The following is a 24,129-nucleotide window of genomic DNA, read 5'->3' as shown; positions in this document are numbered from 1 at the left end:
GCAAGCCACACCCACAAAATAAGACTTTTTAACTATTGGATTTGTACTGTGCTTTTTGTTGTGAGCCGCTCCGAGTCTCCGGAGAGGGGCGGCGTACTAATCTAATCTAATCATAAAGAAGCCACACCCACAGTGTACAATTTATTTACTTACTTACTTACTTACTTACTTATTTACTTACTTACTTACTTACTTATTAGATTTGTATGCCGCCCCTCTCCGTAGACTCGGGGCAGCTCACAACACAATAAAACAGTTCATAACAAATTTAATAATTTACAATTTAAAATATTTTTAAAACCCCATTATTAAGCAGACATACGTACAAACATACCATACATTTTTCCAGTTCCGGGTTGAGCGGTGTGGAGATGGTGGGTCCACCGCTCCCCTGAGACTACGGTAAAAATCGTCGGCAATGGACCATTCCAGCTTGGAAATGACCCGAGGTTGGTCTGATGTCTTGTCCCCTGCTGAGGCAGCTAGAGACTAATGTCTTTGCTGCTGTTGGAGAGCGTCGGAGGCTGCAATGCCGAGAGAACTCTTTGGGGCGATCAGCTGAGACGCGGAAGATGGCGGTCGCGTCTGAGTGTAAAATGAAAAACGCCGAAGGAGAAGGAGAAGAAGGAAGCTGTGAGGGTGGCGAGCCGGACCGAGCCGAGCTTCCTGGCGCGGCACTGGTGAGTGAGAGTGACCTGTGCCAGTGCCGAGGCGGTGGAGGCGAGGGGTCGACGGAAAGGAAGGGAATGGAGGAGAATGGAGCGGAGCGGAGTGGAGCAGAGATCAGCGCTGGAATTGAGGCGACCCTGCCTGCTCGAGGGACCAAAACCGCTGACGACCCAGGCCGGTGGGAGCGACCTGCAGTCGGTGGTGGAGGACACCTGGTTGGGCAAGGAATATCCAGGAACAACCCCCCCCCCCCCCGTATGGCACCAGTGGGTGAGAGCTGCTGGTGCCAAGGGGGGGATAAAGATGTAAAGTTGGAATGAGGGAGACAGACGCCCAGTATGAGTGCCCGCAGAGACTAATGTATGAGTGCCCACAGAGACTAATTGTGACCTGAAGAACTAGAGGGGGTGAGAATTGTGGAATTAACTGCCTAGAACCATCATGGCTAATTAGACTGGGGATATTGTTTATTGTTTAATTCCTATTTTGTTATTACTGTCATCTCCCCCCCCCCCCTTCACCATTTTCACTTCCACCATTTTCCTATTTTCATCATCTTCTCATCCCCTCAACTATTATTAAGATCATGGAAGAACTGCGCCCCCTAGTGGCAAGACTATAGAAAAAACACAGCAGACTTTTAAGACACTGAGACTACATGGAAGATCTGTAGAGGATTTCGGACCTGGATTGGTTGATTGACCGAGGATTGATGTCAATTAAGATCTGATTTTATATTTTATATTTTATATTTTATTTTTTATACTAATTTATTAACTTATTAACTTTTTATCTTAACTTACTTAGATTTGTATTTATGTCTTACATATTAGCAATATTTAATCTATTTTAATTAATTGGGGGGGTTTAACTGATGTATAATTGGAGTGGGTGTAATGATATGTATGGGAGGAATGATTGGTATGAATGCGATGGCTGGAGTGGGTGGGGTTATGTCAGGGGAGGGGTGAATGGGAATAGTATGAATAGTATGAATGAGATATTTGGGCCACCTGACGCCGGAGAGGCGGGAGGGGAGGGGGCACTGATCTCTGGGGTGGCGGAGGGTCGGAATATCCCTGTGTTGCTGGGGAGAGGCAGATATGGCGGGGGCCACAGAGCTAGCCGTTCCAGGGGAACGAGAGACCGTTGCTTAATAACGGTCCCTTGTTCTGGCTCTGTGAGCCCAACCTTGGGTACTGGTGATGAGTGTAACTCTGGCCCTGGACTCAGGTTGCTGCTGCTCAACGCCAGGTCGGTGGTAAATAAAGCTCTCCTCATCCGGGACCTGATCCTGGATGAGGAGGCCGACCTGGCTTGTATTACTGAAACCTGGCTGGGCCCAGAGGGAGGTGTTCCTCTCTCTGAAATTTGCCCAGCCGGGTTTCAGATATGGCATCAACCTCGACCCCAGGGAAGGGGGGGAGGAGTGGCTATTGTAGCCAGGGAGAGCCTTTGCCTGCGTAGGCTCATTGCTCCGGAAATTGCGGGTTGCGAGTCTCTCTTGCTGAAGTTGGACTTAGGGGTTCAGGTGGGCTTATTTCTCACGTACCTGCCTCCCAGCTGCGTGTCAAAAGCCCTGCCTGTGCTACTCGAGGAGGTAGTCGGGTTGGCGGTGGAGTTCCCCGGGCTTATTGTCCTGGGGGACTTCAATCTGCCGTCGCTCGGCGAAACCTCTGGGTTGGCACAGGAGTTCATGGCCACCATGACACCAATGGACCTGACTCAAGTAGTACAGGGTCCGACTCACGAGGGAGGGCACGCACCTGACATGGTATTCCTTTCCGAGCAATTGAGTAATGGTCTGAGATTAAGGGGCTTAGAACCATTGCCTTTGTCTTGGTCAGACCATTTCCTACTAAGGCTCGACTTCCTGGCTCCAATCCTTCCCCGCAGGGAGGCGGAACCAATGAAGATGTTCCGCCCCAGACGCCTGATGGACCCAGAGGGCTTTCAGACGGCGCTTGGGGTTATACCAGAGGCACTTGTCCACAGTTCGGCGGAGTCTCTTGCGGAGGCCTGGAATATGGCTGCTGCGGAGGCTCTTGACCGGATTGCGCCTTTGCGACCTCTCCGTGGCGCTAGACCCCGTAGAGCCCCATGGTTCAACGAGGAGCTCCGGGAGTTGAAACGCCAAAAGAGACGTCTAGAGAAGCGATGGAGGAAGAGTAGGTCTGAATCTGATCGAACACTTGTAAGAGCTTTTATTAAGACTTACAAAGTGGCGCTCAAGGCGGCAAGATGCGCGTACCATGCCGCCTTGATTGCATCAGCGGAATCCCGCCCGGCCGCTCTGTTTAGGGTGACCCGCTCCCTTCTTAATCAGGGGGGAGTTGGGGAGCCCTTCCAGAGTAGTGCCGAGGAGTTTAACACGTTTTTCGCTGATAAAGTCGCTCAGATCCGGGCCGACCTCGACTCCAATTGTAAAACAGTGTCGACTGACAACGAGTCAGTCGAGGTGACTGGGGCACGTACTTGTCCACCTGTCTGGGAAGAGTTTGATCTGGTGACACCTGATGAAGTGGACAAGGCCATTGGAGCTGTGAGTTCCGCCACCTGCTTACTGGATCCGTGTCCCTCCGGGTTGGTCTCGGCCAGCAGGGAGGTGACACGGAGCTGGGCCCAGGAGATTACCAACGCTTCCTTGGGGAGGGGAGTTTTTCCATCACTCTATAAAGAAGCGCTTGTGCGCCCCCTCCTCAAGAAGCCCTCACTGGACCCAGCCGTACTTAACAACTATCGTCCAGTCTCCAACCTTCCCTTTATGGGGAAGGTTGTTGAGAAGGTGGTGGCACTCCAGCTCCAGCGGTCCTTGGAAGAAGCTGATTATCTAGGTCCCCAGCAGTTGGGTTTCAGGCCTGGTTACAGCACGGAAACCGCTTTGGTCGCGTTGATGGATGATCTCTGGCGGGCCCGGGACAGGGGTTTATCCTCTGTCCTGGTGCTCCTCGATCTCTCAGCGGCTTTCTATACCATCGACCATGGTATCCTTCTGCACCGGTTGGAGGGGCTGGGGGTGGGAGGCACTGTGCTCCAGTGGTTCTCCTCCTACCTCTCTGGCCGGTCGCAGTCGGTGTTAGTGGGGGGTCAGAGGTCGGCTCCGAGGTCTCTCCCTTGTGGGGTGCCTCAGGGGTCGGTCCTCTCCCCCTTGCTATTTAACATCTACATGAAACCGCTGGGTGAGATCATCCAAGGGCATGGGGTGAGGTATCATCAATATGCCGATGATACCCAGCTTTACATCTCCACCCCATGCCCAGTCAATGAAGCGGTGGAAATGATGTGCTGGTGCCTGGAGGCTGTTGGGGCCTGGATGGGTGTCAACAGACTCAAACTCAACCCGGATAAGACGGAGTGGCTGTGGGTTCTGCCTCCCAAGGACAATCCCATCTGTCCGTCCATCACCCTGGGGGGGGAATTATTGACCCCCTCAGAGAGGGTCCGCAACTTGGGCATCCTCCTCGATCCACAGCTCACATTAGAAAACCATCTCTCAGCTGTGGTGAGGGGGGCGTTTGCCCAGGTTCGCCTGGTGCACCAGTTGCGGCCCTATCTGGACCGGGACTCATTGCTCACAGTCACTCATGCCCTCATCACCTCGAGGTTCGACTACTGTAATGCTCTCTACATGGGGCTACCTTTGAAAAGTGTTCGGAAACTTCAGATCGTGCAGAATGCAGCTGCGAGAGCAGTCATGGGCTTACCCAGGTATGCCCATGTTTCACCATCACTCCGCAGTCTGCATTGGCTGCCGATCAATTTCCGGTCACAATTCAAAGTGTTGGTTATGACCTTTAAAGCCCTTCATGGCACTGGACCAGAATATCTCCGAGACCGCCTACTGCCGCACGAATCCCAGCGACCAATTAGGTCCCACAGAGTGGGCCTTCTCCGGGTCCCGTCAACTAAACAATGTCGGTTGGCGGGCCCCAGGGGAAGAGCCTTCTCTGTGGCGGCACCAACTCTCTGGAACCAACTCCCCCCAGAGATTAGAACTGCCCCTACTCTCCCTGCCTTCTGTAAACTCCTTAAAACCCACCTCTGCCGTCAGGCATGGGGGAACTGAAACACCTCCCCCGGGCATGTTTAATTTATGCATGGTATGTTTGTGTGTGCGTCTGTTAGTTTATGGGGTTCTTTTAAATCTTGTATAAATTTTAAAGTTTTCTGATTATTTATGATTTGTTTTATTCTGTTGTGAGCCGCCCCGAGTCTTCGGAGAGGGGCGGCATACAAATCTAAATAATAAATAAATAAATAAATACATAAATTGTATAGGCCCGGGGGAGATATCTCAGTTCCCCCAAGCCTAACGACAAAGGTGGGAGTTTACAAAAGGCAAGGAGGGTGGGGGTAGTTCTAATCTCTGGGGGGAGCTGGTTCCAGAGAGTCGGGGCTGCCACAGAGAAGGCTCTTCCCCTGGGGCCCGCCAAACAACATTGTTTAGTTGACAGGATCCGGAGAAGGCCCACTCTGTGGGACCTAATTGGTCGCTGGGATTCGTGCAGCAGAAGGCGGTCTCAGAGATACTCTGGTCCAATGCCATGAAGGGCCTGCAGACTCCAGGACCAGCACTTCTGTTGTCTTTGCTATTCAAGGCACTGAATTGCTCACTTTCCTTTTTCCATTTCCTTCCTTATCCGTTGCTGAAACAAAATGAAAAGGGAAGTCGGCAATTCTGCTTTGCTTCCAACGGTATTTCAGCTCCATGGAAACCTGCAAGTCAGCCTTACAAAATAAAAGTTATTGATGCCCAGTGACCAGGCAGGGGTTGCTGCTGCCATTGTTACCAGAGCACTGTATGCACAGCTCTGGGTGTCTGGCGAGCGCACACAGGCATCCCAGCGAGATTTTGTTTCTGCGCATGCACAGGAAGCAAAATCTCATGATGGGACACGCACATGAGAGAGATTTTGGTGATTTTTTTTTGCTTCCTTGCATGTGCAGAAGCAAAAAATCTCTGAAATTTCACACCCGTGCGCGTCCCCTTGTGCACAGGCACAGAAGCAAAATCTCACAGCAGAACAACCGGAGCTGCGCACATAGCTCTATTTTTACTACTACTACTACTACTACTACTACTACTACTACTACTACTATTATTATTATTATTATTATTATTATTATTATTTAGATTTGTATGCCACCCCTCTCCGCAGACTCGGGGTGGCTCACAACAGTAACAACAACAGTATTATTATTATTATTATTATTATTATTATTATTATTTATTAGATTTGTATGCCAAAATTGTGATTGTGTGACTGTTTGGGGAAAGTGCCCATCATAACTTTGAAATCAAGTCAAAAGTCTTTTTTTATGTAATTCTTTTTCACAAACTTTATATCCATACATATAACAATAGCATTTAGACTTATATACTGCTTCATAGTGCTTTTACAGGCCTCTCTTAGCTGTTTACAGAATCAGCATATTGCCCCCCAACAATCTGGGTCCTCATTTTACCCACCTCGGAAGGACAGAAGGCTGAGTCAACCTTGATCCGGTGGTGAGATTTGAACTGCTGAACTATGTGATCCCCTTATATAGAGAGCTGGTGAGACCACATTTGGAGTACTGTGTTCAGTTCTGGAGACCTCACCTACAAAAAGATATTGACAAAATTGAACGGGTCCAAAGACGGGCTACAAGAATGGTGGAAGGTCTTAAGCATAAAACGTATCAGGAAAGAGTTAATGAACTCAATCTGTATAGTCTGGAGGACAGAAGGACAAGGGGGGACATGATCGAAACATTTAAATATCTTAAAGGGTTAAATAAGGTTCAGGAGGGAAGTGTTTTTAATAGGAAAGTGAACACAAGAACAAGGGGACACAATCTGAAGTTAGTTGGGGGAAAGATCAAAAGCAACGTGAGAAAATATTATTTCATTGAAAGAGTAGTAGATCCTTGGAACAAACTTCCAGCAGACGTGGTTGGTAAATCCACAATAACTGAATTTAAACATGCCTGGGATAAACATATATCCATTGTAAGATAAAATACAGGAAATAGTATAAGGGCAGACTAGATGGATCATGAGGTCTTTTTCTGCCGTCAGTCTTCTATGTTTCTATGTTTCTATGTAACTACAGCTAGCAGTTAGCTGAAGTAGCCTGCAGTGCTCCACTCTAACCACTGCGCCACCCCAGCTCAATTTCCAGGCTGGCCCCGTGGGCCGGATGTAAGCACCCTGTATCCAGCCCATGTCCTATTATATTTCCAAGGTACGTTGTTGCCCGGTGGAAGCCTAGAGTTCTCTGTCCAGGCGGTGAATGATGGAGCAGCTGCAACGTTCACCTTTAACGTCCGGGATGAGCTGGGCTTCCTACAGAGCTTTAGACCTGTACAAAGTTTCCTGAGGAAAGGAGAGAGCACCATTCTCACGGCAACGTTTGTGGCACCTGCCAAGAGCTCCGACTTTGCCTCAAGGTAGGATAGCAATGCTAACGTTTTAGAAATTGTGTGTCAGGTCTGCCACCTTTGACTTCTTCACTCAATTGCAAGGGAGTAGGGGAAGGGATTTAGGGCGGTAATATTGGCCTGGAAATGAGAAGAAAAATATTAGGAAGTATTGAGGAGAAGCAACACCTCCCGCTGTTTCTACAACTCCATGAGCTGCACTGGCTTCTGAGTGGTCTCTGAACACAATTTAAAATGTTGGTTATTACCTACAAAGCCCTACATGGCCTAGTACCAGATTATTTACAGACCGTCTTTTGCCCCACATGTTCCACTGACCAGCCAGATACCACGGACCTGGCCTTCTCTGGGTCCCATCAGCCAAGCAGTGCTGGTTGGCAGGACCGTGGGGAAGGGCCTTCTCTGTGGCAGCTCTGGTCCTCTGGAATCAACTCCCCTCAGAGATTCACCCTGCTCCCACCCTCCTGGGTTTTTGAAAGGCTTTAAAAACACAGCTTTGCCGGCAGGCCTGGGACCGTTGAGCGATAACACTCTGCTCCAGCCAGTAGTATGTCAGTTGTATTGGATGAGAGATGGATAAATGGTTTTCCAATATTTGGGTTTTTAAATTCTGTACCTTTGTTTTATTTTTGTATGCTGCCCTGAGTCCATTAGTAGAAGGATGGCCTATAAATTTAATAAATAAAATAAAATAAAATAAAATAAAATAAAATAAAATAAAATAAAATAAAATAAAATAAAATAAAATAAAATAAAATAAAATAAAATAAAATAAAATAAAATAAAATAAAATAAAATAAAATAAAATAAAATAAAATAAAATAAAATAAAATAAAATAAAATAAAATAAAATAAAATAAAATAAAATAAAATAAAATAAGATATGATAAGATATGATAAGATAAGATAAATAAAATAAAATAAAATAAAATGATAAGATAAGATAAGATAAAATAAAATAAATAAAATAAAATAAAATAAAATAAAATAAAATAAAAAATAAAAAATAAATAAAATAAAATAAAATAAAATAAAATAAAATAAACAAACAAGAGGTGCCAAACCGGAATAAACCTACCTCCAAGGACACCTAGCCTGGGAAACAAATGCAAAACTGCAGTGAGAGGCGCCAAGCTCTGAATCATTCTCAAAACATCCAAAAGACATCCTATTGGACACTGGTCAAGGGAGGGGAGTCCCAGGAAAGGGGCGACAGTGTGACCTTTGCATGGGAATGTTCAGATCTAGCTTTACTTTCTCTGCAACCACTTAACTTTAGTAAAAGAACCTATCTCTTCAAACAAATGGCCGCAGGTCTTTCTTTTCTGAAATGTCTAAGTTGGGAGCAGGTTTGACATCATGTTTCTAACTTAACAACTGCAGTGGTTCATTTTTTACAGCTGTGGCAGGAAAAGTCCTTAAAAGGGGGCAAAATTAATTTCAAAGTTGTCATTAAGCCACCGAAATGTTGGGCTCAATTTGTGGTTGTATGTCAAGCACTGCCAAGCATTGGTATAAAAGTAGCTTTCCCCTCCCTCTGCTGAATCCAGTTTCTAAACCATAATGGCTGCGGCTGAACGGCACACTGAGCCAAAACCCAAACAATTTACATTACGGTTTAAGTACAATATATAAACCCAGTTGTTAGAAAGCCACTTCCTCCCTCAATCATTCTTGCCTTCTATTTATTCCAACATTTATATCTACAGTTTGACTTGGGTTAAAAGGAAAGATTCCTTAGAGGGGATCTCGAAGCAGATAGGATTGCAGTTCCAATACTTAATTAATAAATTATTATTATTATTATTATTATTATATTATTATTATTATTATTATTATTATTATTATTATTATTATTATTATTCACTGCTGCATCACACAGTCCTAGGTGCTTAGGAAGCACCCGACTGGTGATGAAATACGAAATCCAGCATAGTGATCTCATTTGCTGTGTTGTATTGACATAATAATAATAATAATAATAATAATAATAATAATAATAATAAATTTTATTTTATTTTATTTTATTTTATTATATTTTATTTTATTATTTTATTATTTTATTATTTTATTATTTTATTATTTTATTATTTTATTATTTTATTTATCTGTCTATCTATCTATCTATCTATCTATCTATCTATCTATCTATCTATCTATCTATCTATCTATCTATCTATCTATTTATTTATTTATTTATTTATTTATTTATTTATTTATTTATTAGATTTGTATGCCGCCCCTCTCTGGCAAAGAGAAGGGGCAGGGGTGACATGATAGCAATGTTCCAATACTTGAGGGGCTACTATAGGGGTCAGGCTGTTTTCCAAAGCACCAGGAGGCCAGACAAAGAATAATGGATCAAAGCTGACCAAGGAGAGATTCAATCTGGAAATAAGGATAAATTTTCTGATGGTGAGAGTGATCAACCAGTGAAACAATTTGCCTGCAGAGGTTGTGAGAGCTCCAACACTTCAGACTTTCAAAGGAAGACTAGACAGCCATATATGTCCAAATGGTGTAGGGACTCCCGCTTGAACAGGGGGTTGGACTAGATGGCCTACAAGGTCCCTTCCAACTCTAATAATAAATAAAAAATAAACAACAGCACTTAGACATATATACTGGTTCACAGCATTTTTATAGTCCTCTCTAAGCAGTTTACACAGTCAGCATATTTCCCCCAACAATCTGGATGGAAGGCCAAGTCAACCTTGAGCCTGGTGAGATTTGAACTACCAAATTGCAGGCAGTTGGCAGGCAGCAGAAGTAGCCTGCAGTACTGCACTCTAACCACTGTACCCCCATGGCTCTTAAAAGATAACATATCCAAGGATATGCCTGCATTATTAACAATCACCACTAATCTTTCTTTCAGTCTTGCAACATTTACAGCGAAAACCAGTTCATCGCAAAACTACATGACTCTGATCATCTCGGTCATTCCCAAAACAGCCTTGGTGAGTCTCCTTTACTCTGGCAGTTCCTGATTTATGGCTAAACACCTGCAAATTTATTTGTGTGTTCTGTGTTGCAGTCTTTCTCAAGCTTAACAACTTAAAGACATGCAGACTTTAATTTCCAGAATTCCTCAGTCAAGGAGAGCATCATACTCTATGTTAGTACAAGGTACATAGTTGTTAGGGTTTGCCATTGTAAACTACCTATTGTAGTCTCTTGTACTATCACTTTAAATATTTTGGGCTGCTTCGCCATAAGAGGGTGCCAGTACTCCTTCCCTCAATGATGCTTTATCGCTCATTCACTTTTGCTTTGCCTTGAGGGGGGAGTGTACTTGCTTAGTGCTTGTGTTTGCTTAGTGCTTGTTATGGATTGTTTCTGTTTTGTATACAGTGATCCCTCGATTAGCACGGTCTCGATTAGCGCGAAACGCTGCAACGCGGTTTTTCAAAAAATATTAATTAAAAAATAATTAATAATAAAATAATCAAAATAATAATCAGTCTTCTATGTTTCTATGTTTCTATAAGTCCGCGCTAGTTCTCTCTCTCTTTCTCTCCCTGTTGCCGGCGTGGTATATGAGAGAGAAAGAGAGAGGCAGAGGTTGGGCGCATTACCGGGAGGTGGAGGCGGCGTGGGGACGCTGGGTGCCGGGGACACCGAGGAGGGAGTGGACGTGGCCTCTCAGCTGCAGAGCCGAACAAGGGCGGAGGCAACAGCGGAGTCCGGCGCTGGGGCCATGCGGGGCCGCTCATCCAGGGGGGCGTGGACTGGCAAGTCGCCCTCCTTTCTCTTTCTTTCTCTCTCTTATACCACACCGGTAACAGGGAGAGAAAGAGAGAGAGCGGAGGGCACCTTGCCGGTCCACGCCCCCCTAGATGAGCGGCTCCGCATGGCCCCAGCGCCGCCCAGGCAAAGGGGAAACCCCAAGATCGCTTGCCGCTTGCCGTATTGCAGCGAAGGAGGCGAAGCAAGGCTCCAAGCTGCAATACGGCAAGCGGCAAGCGGCAAGCGATCTGGGGTTTCCCCTTTGCCTGGGCGGCGGGAAGACCAAGGGAAGGTTCCTTCAGCCGCCCAACACCTGATCCGCTCCGCAGCGCGGCAGCAGCGAGGAGCCGAAGATGGGGTTTCCCCTTTGCCTTTACCCCATCTTCGGCTCCTCGCTGCTTCCGCGCTGCGGAGCAGATCAGCTGTTGGGCGGCTGAAGGAAACTTCCCTTGGTCTTCCCCGCCGCCCACACGCAAACTCCACCATCTGCGCATGTGCGGCCATGAAAAAAAATGGCGCGCATGCGTAGATGGTGTTTTTTACTTCCGCACCACTATAACGCGGAAATCGATTAGCGCGGGAGGTCTTGGAACGTAACCCCCGCGCTAATCGAGAGATCACTGTATATGTAAATAGTACTTATTAAGCATAACTAAGTCTGTGTCTTTTTCTTTGGCTTTACCACATATCCACATTCTGTTAAAATTCTCTGCTCGGTGTATGTCAAAGGTCTCATAGCCTAGCTATACCGAGACATACCAACACTCTGCAATCTTGGGGGTGGGGTTTCCCTCTTGGTTTTGCAGCTCCAGTTTTGGTTATTTGCCTTGTCGTGATCCAGACCAATATCTTAGGACATATATGTCAAAGTCACACTATCATGTTGCTATCACTTGATGTATCATGATGTTCCACTTTGTGGAGCTAGGGTGGGCGTGGCCTGCACACAGGGGTGGGCTGCTAGCCAGAATGCCTAATTGGGCTCGCCTCCGCGGCTCTGGAGGTACCATGAGTTTGAGTGGAATTATGCTTCTGTAGGTAGGAAAATTGCACACGGAGACACAGGTACGCCCGTATTCCCAAACACAGGTGCACCTGCATCACTGTGCGCAATTTTGCTACATGCAAAATTCAATTCAACTGCAACAACACAAAAGCACGCAATAGATTCAAACTTAATATTAACCGCTCCAAACTTGACTGTAAAAAATATGACTTTAACAATCAAGTTGTCGAAGCGTGGAACTCATTACCGGACTCAATAGTGTCAACCCCTAACCCCCAACATTTCTCCCTTAGACTATCCACGATTGACCTCTCCAGGTTCCTAAGAGGCCAGTAAGGGGCGTACATAAGTGCACTAGTGTGCCTTTCGTCCCCTGTCCAATTGTCTTTCCTTTATCTCATATATCATATATATTTTCTTCCTTTCATGTATCTTCTCCTCTATTTTTACATATTATCTTTATATATATAGAAACATAGAAACATAGAAGTCTGACGGCAAAAAAAGACCTCGTGGTCCATCTAGTCTGCCCTTATACTATTTTATGTATTTTATCTTAGGATGGATATATGTTTATCCCAGGCATGTTTAAATTCAGTTACTGTGGATTTATCTATCACGTCTGCTGGAAGTTTGTTCCAAGGATCTTCTACTCTTTCAGTAAAATAATATTTTCTCATGTTGCTTTTGATCTTTCCCCCAACTAACTTCAGATTGTGTCCCCTTGTTCTTGTGTTCACTTTCCTATTAAAAACACTTCCCTCCTGGACCTTATTTAACCCTTTAACATATTTAAATGCTTCGATCATGTCCCCCCTTTTCCTTCTGTCCTCCAGACTATACAGATTGAGTTCATTAAGTCTTTCCTGATACGTTTTATGCTTAAGACCTTCCACCATTCTTGTAGCCCGTCTTTGGACCCGTTCAATTTTGTCAATATCTTTTTGTAGGTGATGTCTCCAGAACTGAGCACAGTATTCCAACTGTGGTCTCACCAGCATTCTATATAGCGGGATCACAATCTCCCTCTTCCTGCTTGTTATACCTCTAGCTATGCAGCCAAGCATCCTACTTGCTTTCCCTACCGCCTGACTGCACTGTTCACCCATTTTGAGACTGTCAGAAATCACTACCCCTAAATCCTTTTCTTCTGAAGTATTTGCTAACACAGAACTGCCAATACAATACTCAGATTGAGGATTCCTTTTCCCCAAGTGTATTATTTTACATTTGGAAACATTAAACTGCAGTTTCCATTGCTTTGACCATTTATCTAGTAAAGCTAAATCATTTACCATATTACAGACCCCTCCAGGAATATCAACCCTATTGCACACTTTAGAGTCATCGGCAAATAGGCAAACCTTCCCTACCAAACCTTCCCCTATGTCACTCACAAACATATTAAAAAGAATAGGACCCAGAACAGACCCTTGTGGCACACCGCTTGTAACCTGACTCTGCTCAGAATACTCTCCATTAACAATAACTCTCTGATGTCTACGCTTCAGCCATCTGCAAATCCATTGAACTATCCAGGGATTAAGTTCAATCTTCACTAATTTATCTATCAGCTCTTTATGTGGAACCGTATCAAAGGCTTTGCTGAAGTCCAGGTAGGCAATATCCATGGCACCACCTTCATCCAACACCTTTGTGACATAGTCAAAGAAATCAATGAGATTAGTCTGACATGATTTGCCTTCAGTAAAGCCATGCTGATTCGGGTCCAATAAGTTATTGTTTTTTAGGTGCTGATTTATCCTCTTTTTGAGTAGAGTCTCCATCATTTTAATATTAATATTAATATTACTTCATGTCTATTTTCTTCCATATGTATTGTGTATTGGACAAATGAATAAATAAATAAATGCATGGATGCGGTAGCATAAGTCTATGGAGAGGGGCGGCATACAAATCCAATAAATCAATAAAATAAATCAATAAAATAAATAATTCCTTAGTCTCCTTGTTCCCTATAGTCTTCTATTATTATTAAGCATACTCCCTTAGTCTCCTATTTTTCCCTATTTTCCTCCCCAAAAACTAGGGTGCATCTTATATTCCGGTGCGTCTTATACTCTGAAAAATACAGTAGTTCGTCAAATATCCTAGTCAAGAACAATCCTAGTCATACACAATTACATCAGTCAATAACTCTCAATAAGTATACAATACTATAAGCCTTACTTGTTCATCTTACAAAATACATACATATCTGTAAACCAGTGATGGGCTACCAAATTTTTTACTACCACACTGTGGGCATGGCTCATGCATTTTGTTTCAACATCTTTCAGGGCAAATTGGGTGCTTTGGTGTGGAGCTCCAAATTTTGCTACCGGTACTGCATTCCTGACCGTACCCAAAGGAGCCCATCACTGCTGTAAACCAGCATTTGAACACAAAGTTCTACAGTATAGTCATAAAGACAAACTAGCATAGAATAGTCAAGAAAGAGAGTAAGTCATGCTTCTGACTCCCTCTTATGGCAATCCATAATACTAGCTCTTAAAGCAATAGTGTTCTAATACATGTAAGCATACACTGCTGTTCCATATATTGCCAAACCCAACCAGTCTCAAAATGGGTGAACAGTGCAGTCAGGTGGTAGGGAAAGCAAGTAGGATGCTTGGCTGCATAGCTAGAGGTATAACAAGCAGGAAGAGGGAGATTATGATCCCGCTATATAGAGCGCTGGTGAGACCACATTTGGAATACTGTGTTCAGTTCTGGAGACCTCACCTACAAAAAGATATTGACAAAATTGAACGGGTCCAAAGACAAGCTACAAGAATGGTGGAAGGTCTCAAGCATAAAACGTATCAGAAAAGACTTCATTAATTCAATCTGTATAGTCTGGAGAACAGAAGGAAAAGGGGGGGACATGATCGAAGCATTTAAATATGTTAAAGGGCTAAATAAGGTCCAGGAGGGAAGTGTTTTTAATAGGAAAGTGAACACAAGAACAAGGGGACACAATCTGAAGTTAGTTGGGGGAAAGATCAAAAGCAACATGAGAAAATATTATTTTACTGAAAGAGTTGTAGATCCTTGGAACAAACTTCCAGCAGACATGGTTGATAAATCCACAGTAACTGAATTCAAACATGCCTGGGATAAACATATATCCATCCTAAGATAAAATACAGAAAATAGTATAAGGGCAGACTAGATGGATCATGAGGTCTTTTTCTGCCATCAGTCTTCTATGTTTCTATGTTTCTAGTTATGTACAGCGGGACCTCTACTTAAGAACTTAATTCGTTCCGTGACCAGGTTCTTAAGTAGAAAAGTTTGTAAGTAGAAGCAATTTTCCCCATAGGAATCAATGTAAAAAGAAATAATGCGTGCAATCCCATTAGGAAAGACATAAAAGCTCAGAATTTGGGTGGGAGAAGGGGGAGGAAGAAGAAAAGGAGGACAGTCGCTGCTGAAGGAAGAAGTTGAGATGAGGGGAATAAAAAAAATCCAAAACTATAAGGCTTTAAAAAAAAGGGATTCTGAGGCGGCGAGGAGGAGCACGCGCCTCCCATACACCCGTTGCGAGGCTGCCTCCCATACACTGCGCCAGAGAGAGAAACCCAGGTGGAATGGCAGGAAACTGGCTGGGCCTTCGTGCCGCTCTCAAATTTCCTAGGGAAATTTTCCAGGCTTGGATTCTTAAGTAGAAAATGGTTCTTAAGAAGAGGCAAAAAAATCTTAAACACCCGGTTCTTATCTAAAAAAGTTCTTAAGTAGAGGCATTCTTAGGTAGAGGTGCAACTGCACATAGTACTAACACAAGGTCCCTTCCAATTCTGTTAATCTAAATCTCTAGCCACGAGGAGGATTAATAGATATGTGCTCTTCCTTCAGGAAACTGAAGAAAACCGACCAGTCTATCACCTTCTCCAACTCTACATGCCTTGTGGAGCTGCCAGCCAGGAAAAACCCGACTGCTCTCAAGACATCTGGAACATGACATTTTCTGCAGAGAGTGTTGAAGCTGCTGTTAGTGTCCAGATCAGCCCAGATCCCAGTGCTTTGTCTTGTCACTCAGAAGAGGAAGGGAGCAATAAGAAGATCATCTGCAATTACAAGTTGGTATCTCTGTTTTATTTATTTTATTATTTTATTTTATTTTATTTTATTATTTTATTTATTTTATTTTATTTTATTATTTTATTTATTTTATTTATTTTATTTATTTTATTTATTTTATTTATTTTATTTATTTTATTTATTTTATTTATTTTATTTATTTTATTTATTTTATTTATTTTATTTATTTTATTTATTTTATTTATTTTATTTATTTTATTTATTTTATTTATTTTATTTATTTTATTTATTTTATTTATTTTATTTATTTTATTTATTTATTTTGTCCAACACACAATAAGGGTTTTAGTGGGTATATATCTATATACACATAGTAAAATACATGATGAAGGTTATAGAGGAGATACTCATAGTAAAATATATCTAAGAAATAATAGAAAAGAAGGTATAGTAATAGAACATATCAATGAAAGAATAGAAAAAGAGATATAGGAATAGAAGAAAGGTATAGGAGATATAGGAGAGCAATAGGACAGGGGACAGAAGGCACTCTAGTCTAGTGCACTTGTACTCGCCCCTTACTGACCTCTTAGGAATCTGGAGAGGTCAACCATAGATAATCTAAGGGTAAAGTGTTGGGGGTTTGGGGATGACACTATGGAGTCCGGTAATGAGTTCCACGCTTCGACAACTCGGTTACTGAAGTCATATTTTTTACAGTCAAGTTTGGAGCAGTTAATATTAAGTTTAAATCTGTTGTGTGCTCTTGTGTTGTTGTGGTTGAAGCTGAAGTAGTCGCCCACAGGCAGAACATTGCAGCATATGATCTTGTGGGCAATACTTAGATCTTGTTTAAGGCGTCTTAGTTCTAAACTTTCTAGGCCCAGGATTGAAAGTCTAGTCTTGTAGGGTATTCTGTTTCGAGTGGAGGAGTGAAGGGCTCTTCTGGTGAAGTATCTTTGGACATTTTCAAGGGTGTTAATGTCTGAGATGCGATATGGGTTCCAAACAGATGAGCTGTATTCGAGGATGGGTCTGGTGAAAGTTTTGTAAGCTCTGGTAAATAGTGTGAGATTGCCAGAGCAGAAGCTACGTAGGATTAGGTTTACAACTCTTGAAGCCTTCTTGGCTATATTGTTGCAGTGGGCTTTGGCACTTAACTGAAAAACCGTATTACAGAATGTAGAGTTGTCAACTTGCTGCTCTGCAGATATATTTGAGCAATCTATTTTTTTCATTTATTTAGAATATTTATATAGCCGCCGACTCACTCACTATGACTTTAGGTGGCTTACAAACAGTAAAAAACACAAAATGGGTGGGTAAAATAATGATGGATGTAAGCACAACTGGGACAGCAATCATCAAGACCCATAATTGTAGACTTTTTCGGCACAGGCAAAAATAATGACCATCTTAAAACACAATGAGACCACTGCCTGCTGCAGTGAAAGATTGAAAGATTGATATATTTATCTTTTCTATTTATCTTGTTGGTTTATAACCTAAAGTGCTGTCTGTCTGTGTGTTTGCTGTAGTAGCTTATGTACCACACGTTTGAAATTTCTTAGCTTGTGGGCATCTCTGAGGCCCATTTCAGTCCCTCCGAGTCTTCAGAGAGGGGCGGCATACAAATCTAATTAAATAATAATAATAATAATAATAATAATAATAATAATAATAATAATAATGTTTCTTGTACATGTTTCACCTTTCTACACAGAAAGAAATAAGCAACCCACCTGTGAAATGTCTTATATGTTTTTAAGTTTATTTTTTTTCTTTTTTCCCACCATACAAACTTTTTACATACATTTCAAAATAGACAAATTATAATAAAAACAGTATTTAGTTACTAACTCAAATATAATTACCCCCCAAAAGTCTAATAGTTCCAAATTACATTATTTTCAATATCAATCATACCCCCCCAACCTTGACCTCTAATTTTGTCATCCGGATGTCCAAATTTTCATCTAATTGAATTCTTAATTGAAATGTCTTATATATTAATCATATGCTGCATGTACTTTTGGGGGGAGGGGGGAACACCAGTACTATTTTACCACTATTTGTAAAAATTTTTTAAAAAGTTTACAAGACAATATCATTTGGCATTTAAACAAAATCGATCATCCCTACCAGATTCTCTCTACGTGCTGTGTTAATCAAAGTTGGCAACTTGTAATAACATGGACTTCCACTCCCAGAAGGCCCAGCCGATATGCTTGTCTTAAAATTGCCAGCTTTGAGAAACACTGGTCTAGTGAGGTGAACATTCTATTAGACAAAGACTGAAAGGCACCAATGATCTATGGATGGAAACTAACCAAGGAGAGAAGCAACCTAGGACTAAGGAGAAATTTCCCAACAGTTAGCACAATTAATCAGTGGAACAACATTCCTCCAGAAATTGTGGATGCCCCAATTGGTTTTTTGGCGGTGGTTTTTAAGAAGTGATTGGACAACCATTTGTCTGAAATATAAATATAAACTAAATATATTGTGTTTTTAATAGGAAAGTGAACACAAGAACAAGGGGGCACAATCTGAGGTTAGTTGGGGGAAAGATTAGAAGTAACGTGAGAAAATATTATTTTACTGAAAGAGTAGTAGATGCTTGGAAGAAACTTCCAGCAGAGGTGGTTGATAAATCCACAGTAACTGAATTTAAACATGCCTGGGATAAACATAGATCCATCCTAAGATAAAATACAAGGATTAGTATAAGAGCAGACTAGATGGACCATGAGGTCTTTTTCTGCCGTCAATCTTCTATGTTTCTATATAAACTGACAGCCAAGAGCACTCCTTCTAGCACTGATGATGTTACCTAGTTAGGATAATGCTTCTGAGTGGAATTCAGTGCTGGTTATCACCAATCACCTTCATAGCATGGGTCCAATATATCTGAAGGACCATGGTTTCTCTATGTGTTTTTATGCGCTTCATCGGATCTGACAGGAGGAACAGACTCTGGTTCCCATCAATAAATATATCTAGGGCAGAGGTAGGTGAAGTTGGCTCTTCTATGACATGTGGACTTCAACTCCCAGAATTCCTGAGCTAGCATGATTGGCTCAGGAATTCTGGGAATTGAAGTCCACAAGTCATAGAAGAGCCAACTTTGCCTACCCCTGACTAGGAGAACCCATGAAATGTGTCTTTTTGGGTTGCACAGCCGATCTTTGGAATGTCATTGCCCGCTGACTCTACCAGCTCTTATTTTATTTTATTTATTTATTTATTTTGTCCAATACATAATACACATTGAAGAGAATAGATATGTAATAATATAAATAAAGAAAGGAATAGAAGAAAAGATATAAAAGTATAGGTGAACATATTTGAAAGGAAGAAAAGATAAATGAGATAAGGAGAGACAATTGGACAGGGGACGGAAGGCACACTGGTGCACTTATGCACACCCCTTACTGACCTCTAAGGAACCTGGAGAGGTCAATCGTGGATAATCTAAGAGAAAAATGTTGGGGGTTAGGGGTTGACACTACTGAGTCAGGTAATGAGTTCCATGCTTCGACAACTCGGTTGCTGAAGTCATATTTTTTACAGTCAAGTTTGGAGCGGTTAATATTAAGTTTGAATCTGTTGCGTGCTCTTGTGTTGTTGCGATTGAAGCTGAAGTAGTCATTGACAGGTAGAACGTTGCAGCATATGATCTTGTGGGCAATACTTAGATCGTGTTTTAGGCGACGTAGCTCTTCAGGAATGTTAATGAAAAGAAGGACGAGGGGAGACAGGATAGCAATATTCCAATATCTAAGGGACTGCCACAAAGAAGAGGGAGTCCAAGCTGTTCTCCAAAGCATCTGAGGCTAGAACAAGAAGCAATGGAAACTAATCAAGGAGAGAAGCAACTTAGAACCAAGGAGAAATTTCCTGACAGTCAGAACAGTTAATCAGTGGAACAGCTTGCCTCCAGAAGATGTGAATACCCCATCACTGGAAGTTTTTAAGCAGATGTTGGATAACCATTTGTCTGAAGTAGTGTAGGGTTTCCTAGCTAAGCAGGAGGTTGGACTAGAACCAAGGTCCCTTCCAACTCTGTTATTATTATTATAGTGTCAATTTACCATCTCCTGCTTAGCCACTGTGTTTATCTCCTCTCTAGGTCCAGCTGCTGTTCTCCTTCAGCAGATGTCTTAATCAGTGATGACAATGGCAACATGAACAATTTCACTGTAGACCACAACACACAGCCTCCCACACCAGCCTTGTGAGTTTCTGATCTATTTGAATCTTTGAAGGCTGCCTTATTTGGAATCAGATAAGTCAGCGCACCCTGTAACTTTTGGCAGTGAAGGGCTGCAAAAACATTTGCTACCACACTGTGGGCGTGGCTTATTTTGTGGACGTGGCTTGCCAGCCATGTGACCAGGTGGGAATGGCTTGACGATCATGTGACTGGGGTGGCTTAAAAGTCATCTGACTGGCTTTTTACTAAATCTGCACTTGTATTTCTACTAGTTTTTCTCATCCTTCCTATCGTCCTTTTCCTCCCACTTAAGACTGTATGACTGTAACTTGTTGCTGGTATCCTAAGATTTTTATTAATATTGATTGTTTCTTCATTGCTTATTTGACCCCTATGACAATCATTAAGTGTTGTACCACATGATTCTTGACAAATGTATCTTTTTCTTTTATGTACGCTGAGAGCATATGCACCAAGACAAATTCCTTGTGTGTCCAATCACACTTGGCCAATAAAATTCTATTCTATTCTATTCTATTCTATTAAAGGTGACCAACCTGCCATCACTCACGTCAAGGGTTTGGCTTCTTCTCGCCTTAAAGGAATACAATTTCCCTATCTATTAACTATTACTGAACATCCAAAATATACTATTTAATTCTATGTATATATGCCATATGTATACATATTACACACAGGCACACAAAAATATACATTATCTACTATATAAAATGTATGTGTATGTACACACACGCACGCACAGCTCTTCTAAAGTTATACACATTCAACCTCATTTACTGCAATATGAAAAACATACCCAGAGCCTAGAAGGGAAAAAAGGGGGGGGGATCCATTTTTTCTACCAGTTCTGCATACCTGACCAAAATCTTTCTACCGGTTCTGCGTACTTGACCATACCCGTAGGAGCCCATCACTGCCTTTTGAGCACAAGGGACCAGTTCCATAGGGAGATTTTTTTTCATGGACCAGAGAGGGTGTGGTTTTACCTGCTGCCTGCATCCCGCGGATGGGGCTTCGCTTGTTTGCACAGAGTGGTTTCTGACATGTTGCACATTGATGGCAGTCCATGGACCAGAGAATAGGGACCCCTGAAATAAGTGGCCTTCACATGGCACCCTATAAAATGCAGGTAGTTTAATAACCTTAGTGATTTTGGACAGGATAGTATTTTACCAAATGAACCAAGTTTCACAGGGGTCGGTTCTTGCTTACCTTGCTGCCGGTTTGCTTCCTCGCATGCCAGGCGGGCGTGGGTGCACACATGCACAGTGCTAAAAATCCACCTCCTGCATGGATGCAGAAGCAAAAAACAAGATAGGTGCCACCAAGAGATGCTGGTTCGAGGGCATGTCCAATCGGCCATCACCGACAGTTCGACAAGTGGGATAATAAGAGCCAAGGTGGCGCAGCAGGTAGAGTGCGGTACTGCAGGCCACTAAAGATGACTGTAGATCTGCAGGTCAGCGATTCAAATCTCATCACCTGCTCAAGGTTGACTCAGCCTTCCATCCTTCCGAGGTGGGTAAAATGAGGACCCGGATTGTGGGGGCAATATGCTGGCTCTGTTAAAAAGTGCTATTGCTAACATGTTGTAAGCCACCCTGAGTCTAGGGAGAAGGGTGGCATTAAAAAAATTGAATAAATAAATAAAATTCCCATTACCAGTTCTATAGTTCTATAGAACTGGCCCGAACCTGCAGGAACCCACCTCTGAAATTTCAGCAAAAAAGTTGTGTGTGTAACTTAGTAGTAAGTTAGGAGGAATTGATATATCCTTAGCTGCCTTTGACTTTATGGATGGTGTGTTTGGGCTGTATGACTGTTTTAATAGGGGGTTTTTAAAGACTGTTTTAACATTGGATTTGTATATGATGTTTTATTGTTGTGAGCCACTCCGAGTCCTCGGAGAGGGGCAGCATACAAATCTAATAAATTATTGTTTTTATCATTATCAATATCATTATCATTATCATTATCATTATCATTATCATTATCATTATCATTATCATTATCATTATCATTATCATTATCATTATCATTATCATTATCATTATCATTATCATTATCATTATCATTATCATTATCATTATCATTATTTGGAGGGCTGCCATCTCAAGATATGTGAAAGATTTATATGAGCGAGTTTTTTCCTATGGTATCTCATGGAAAATTGATATTTCAGGATATAGGTTTGTTACAACAGTTTGTTTAGTGAACATTCCAAGTTACAAAGGCAATGAAAACAGTGGCTTATAACTGTTTTTCACATTTATGACTGTTGCAGCATCTCTTCTTGAGCTTGTGCGATGAAAGAACTCTCGTGGGTCTCTTGCTAATTCCAATGGTGGCGGGTTATTCCTATTGTGTTCTAAAAGGTCACGTCCTGTCTTTCTTAGTCCCATTACCTGGAGCTGAAGGTGTTTTGTTTGTGAATAGATTGGCCCAGTCTTTCTTAATGAGTACAAAATATCCATCTCTAAAGACTCCAGGCATCTGCTGGAGGCTATTAAGAAAGACTGGGAGCTGCTTTCTGCCTCTAAGAAAATGTTTCTCCATTTCCCCTTTGCTCAAAAAAATAAAGGGAACACTTAAACAACAGAATATAACTCCAAGTAAATAAAACTTCTGTGAAATCAAACTGTCCACTTAGGAAGCAACACTGATTGACAACCAATTTCATTTTAGAAACATAGAAGACTGACGGCAGAAAAAGACCTCATGATCCATCTAGTCTGCCCTTATACAATTTTCTGTATTTTATCTTAGGATGGATATGTTTATCCCAGGCATGTTTAAATTCAGTTACTGTGGATTTACCAACCACGTCTGCTGGAAGTTTGTTCCAAGGATCTACTACTCTTTCAGTAAAATAATATTTTCTCATGTTGCTTTTGATCTTTCCCCCAACTAACCTCAGATTGTGTTCCCTTGTTCTTGTGTTCACTTTCCTATTAAAAACACTTCCCTCCTGGACCTTATTTTAACCCTTTAACATATTTAAATGTTTCGATCATGTCCCCCCTTTTCCTTCTGTCCTCCAGACTATACAGATCGAGTTCATTGTCTTTCCTGATACGTTTTATGCTTAAGACCTTCCACCATTCTTGTAGTCCGTCTTTGGACCCGTTTAATTTTGTCAATATCTTTTTGTAGGTGAGGTCTCCAGAACTGAACACAGTATTCCAAATGTGGTCTCACCAACGCTCTATATCCCGGGATCATAATCTCCCTTTTCCTGCTTGTTATATCTCTAGCTATACAGCCAAGCATCCTACTTGCTTTCCCTACCACCTGACTGCACTGTTCACCCATTTTGAGACTGTCAGAAATCACTACCCCTAAATCCTTCTCTTCTGAAGATTTTGCTGTTTTATAGTCAACACATTTTGTTGTCAACACATTCAACTTTGTACAGAACAAAGTATTCAATGAGAATATTTCATTCATTCAGATCTAGGATGTGTTATTTGAGTGTTCCCTTTATTATTATTTTTTGCACAGTATATAATGTTCTGCCTCTTAATATTCCACAAAATATTTCATTCTCTAAGAGGGGAGGGCTTCAGAGGTAGGTTTGAGCAGGTTTTGACCAGTTATGGAGAACTGGTAGCAGAAATTTGGAGTAGTTCAGAGAACTGGTAAATATCACCTTTGACTGGCCTCGCCCCATCTATACTCTGCCTCCTGAGTCCCAGCTGATCAGGAGGAAATGGTGATTTTGCAGTAACCTTCCCTGGAGTGGGGAGGGAATGGAGATTTTACATTATCCTTCTCAAGCCACGCCCACCAAGCCATGCCCACAGAACCAGTAGTAAAAAAAATCCGAATCCTACACTGGCATAATTGCTCACAGTGATATTCACTTGGTTTATTAGTTCAGATGATCACAATCTGCTTGATATTCATTTTTTTCTTCTCTTTTGATATATTTGCATCCACAGTACATTACTGAGTGCTTAATATATTAACTAGCATATGGTCAATACTGGGGATATTTATAACTTGGTATTTCCACCATCTG

General features: G+C 42.1%; 1 protein-coding gene across 1 annotated transcript in view; it reads left to right on the top strand.

Annotated features, from left to right (window-relative positions):
- AIF1 (allograft inflammatory factor 1) overlaps positions 1-24,129 on the top strand; it is a 59,455-nt gene that overhangs the window by 4,729 nt on the left and 30,597 nt on the right. Inside the window, exons 3-6 of the mRNA XM_070737663.1 lie at positions 6,897-7,101; positions 9,971-10,052; positions 15,686-15,909; positions 20,004-20,108. Coding sequence (XP_070593764.1) covers positions 6,897-7,101; positions 9,971-10,052; positions 15,686-15,909; positions 20,004-20,108 — 616 coding nt within the window. The remainder of the gene's footprint in view (positions 1-6,896; positions 7,102-9,970; positions 10,053-15,685; positions 15,910-20,003; positions 20,109-24,129) is intronic.

The sequence above is a fragment of the Erythrolamprus reginae genome, chromosome 2, assembly GCF_031021105.1.
Source record: "Erythrolamprus reginae isolate rEryReg1 chromosome 2, rEryReg1.hap1, whole genome shotgun sequence".
In the NCBI taxonomy this organism is placed as follows: Eukaryota; Metazoa; Chordata; class Lepidosauria; order Squamata; family Dipsadidae; genus Erythrolamprus; species Erythrolamprus reginae.
Note: the sequence above shows the minus strand (reverse complement) of the source record. Positions and strands in the feature narration are given on the sequence as shown.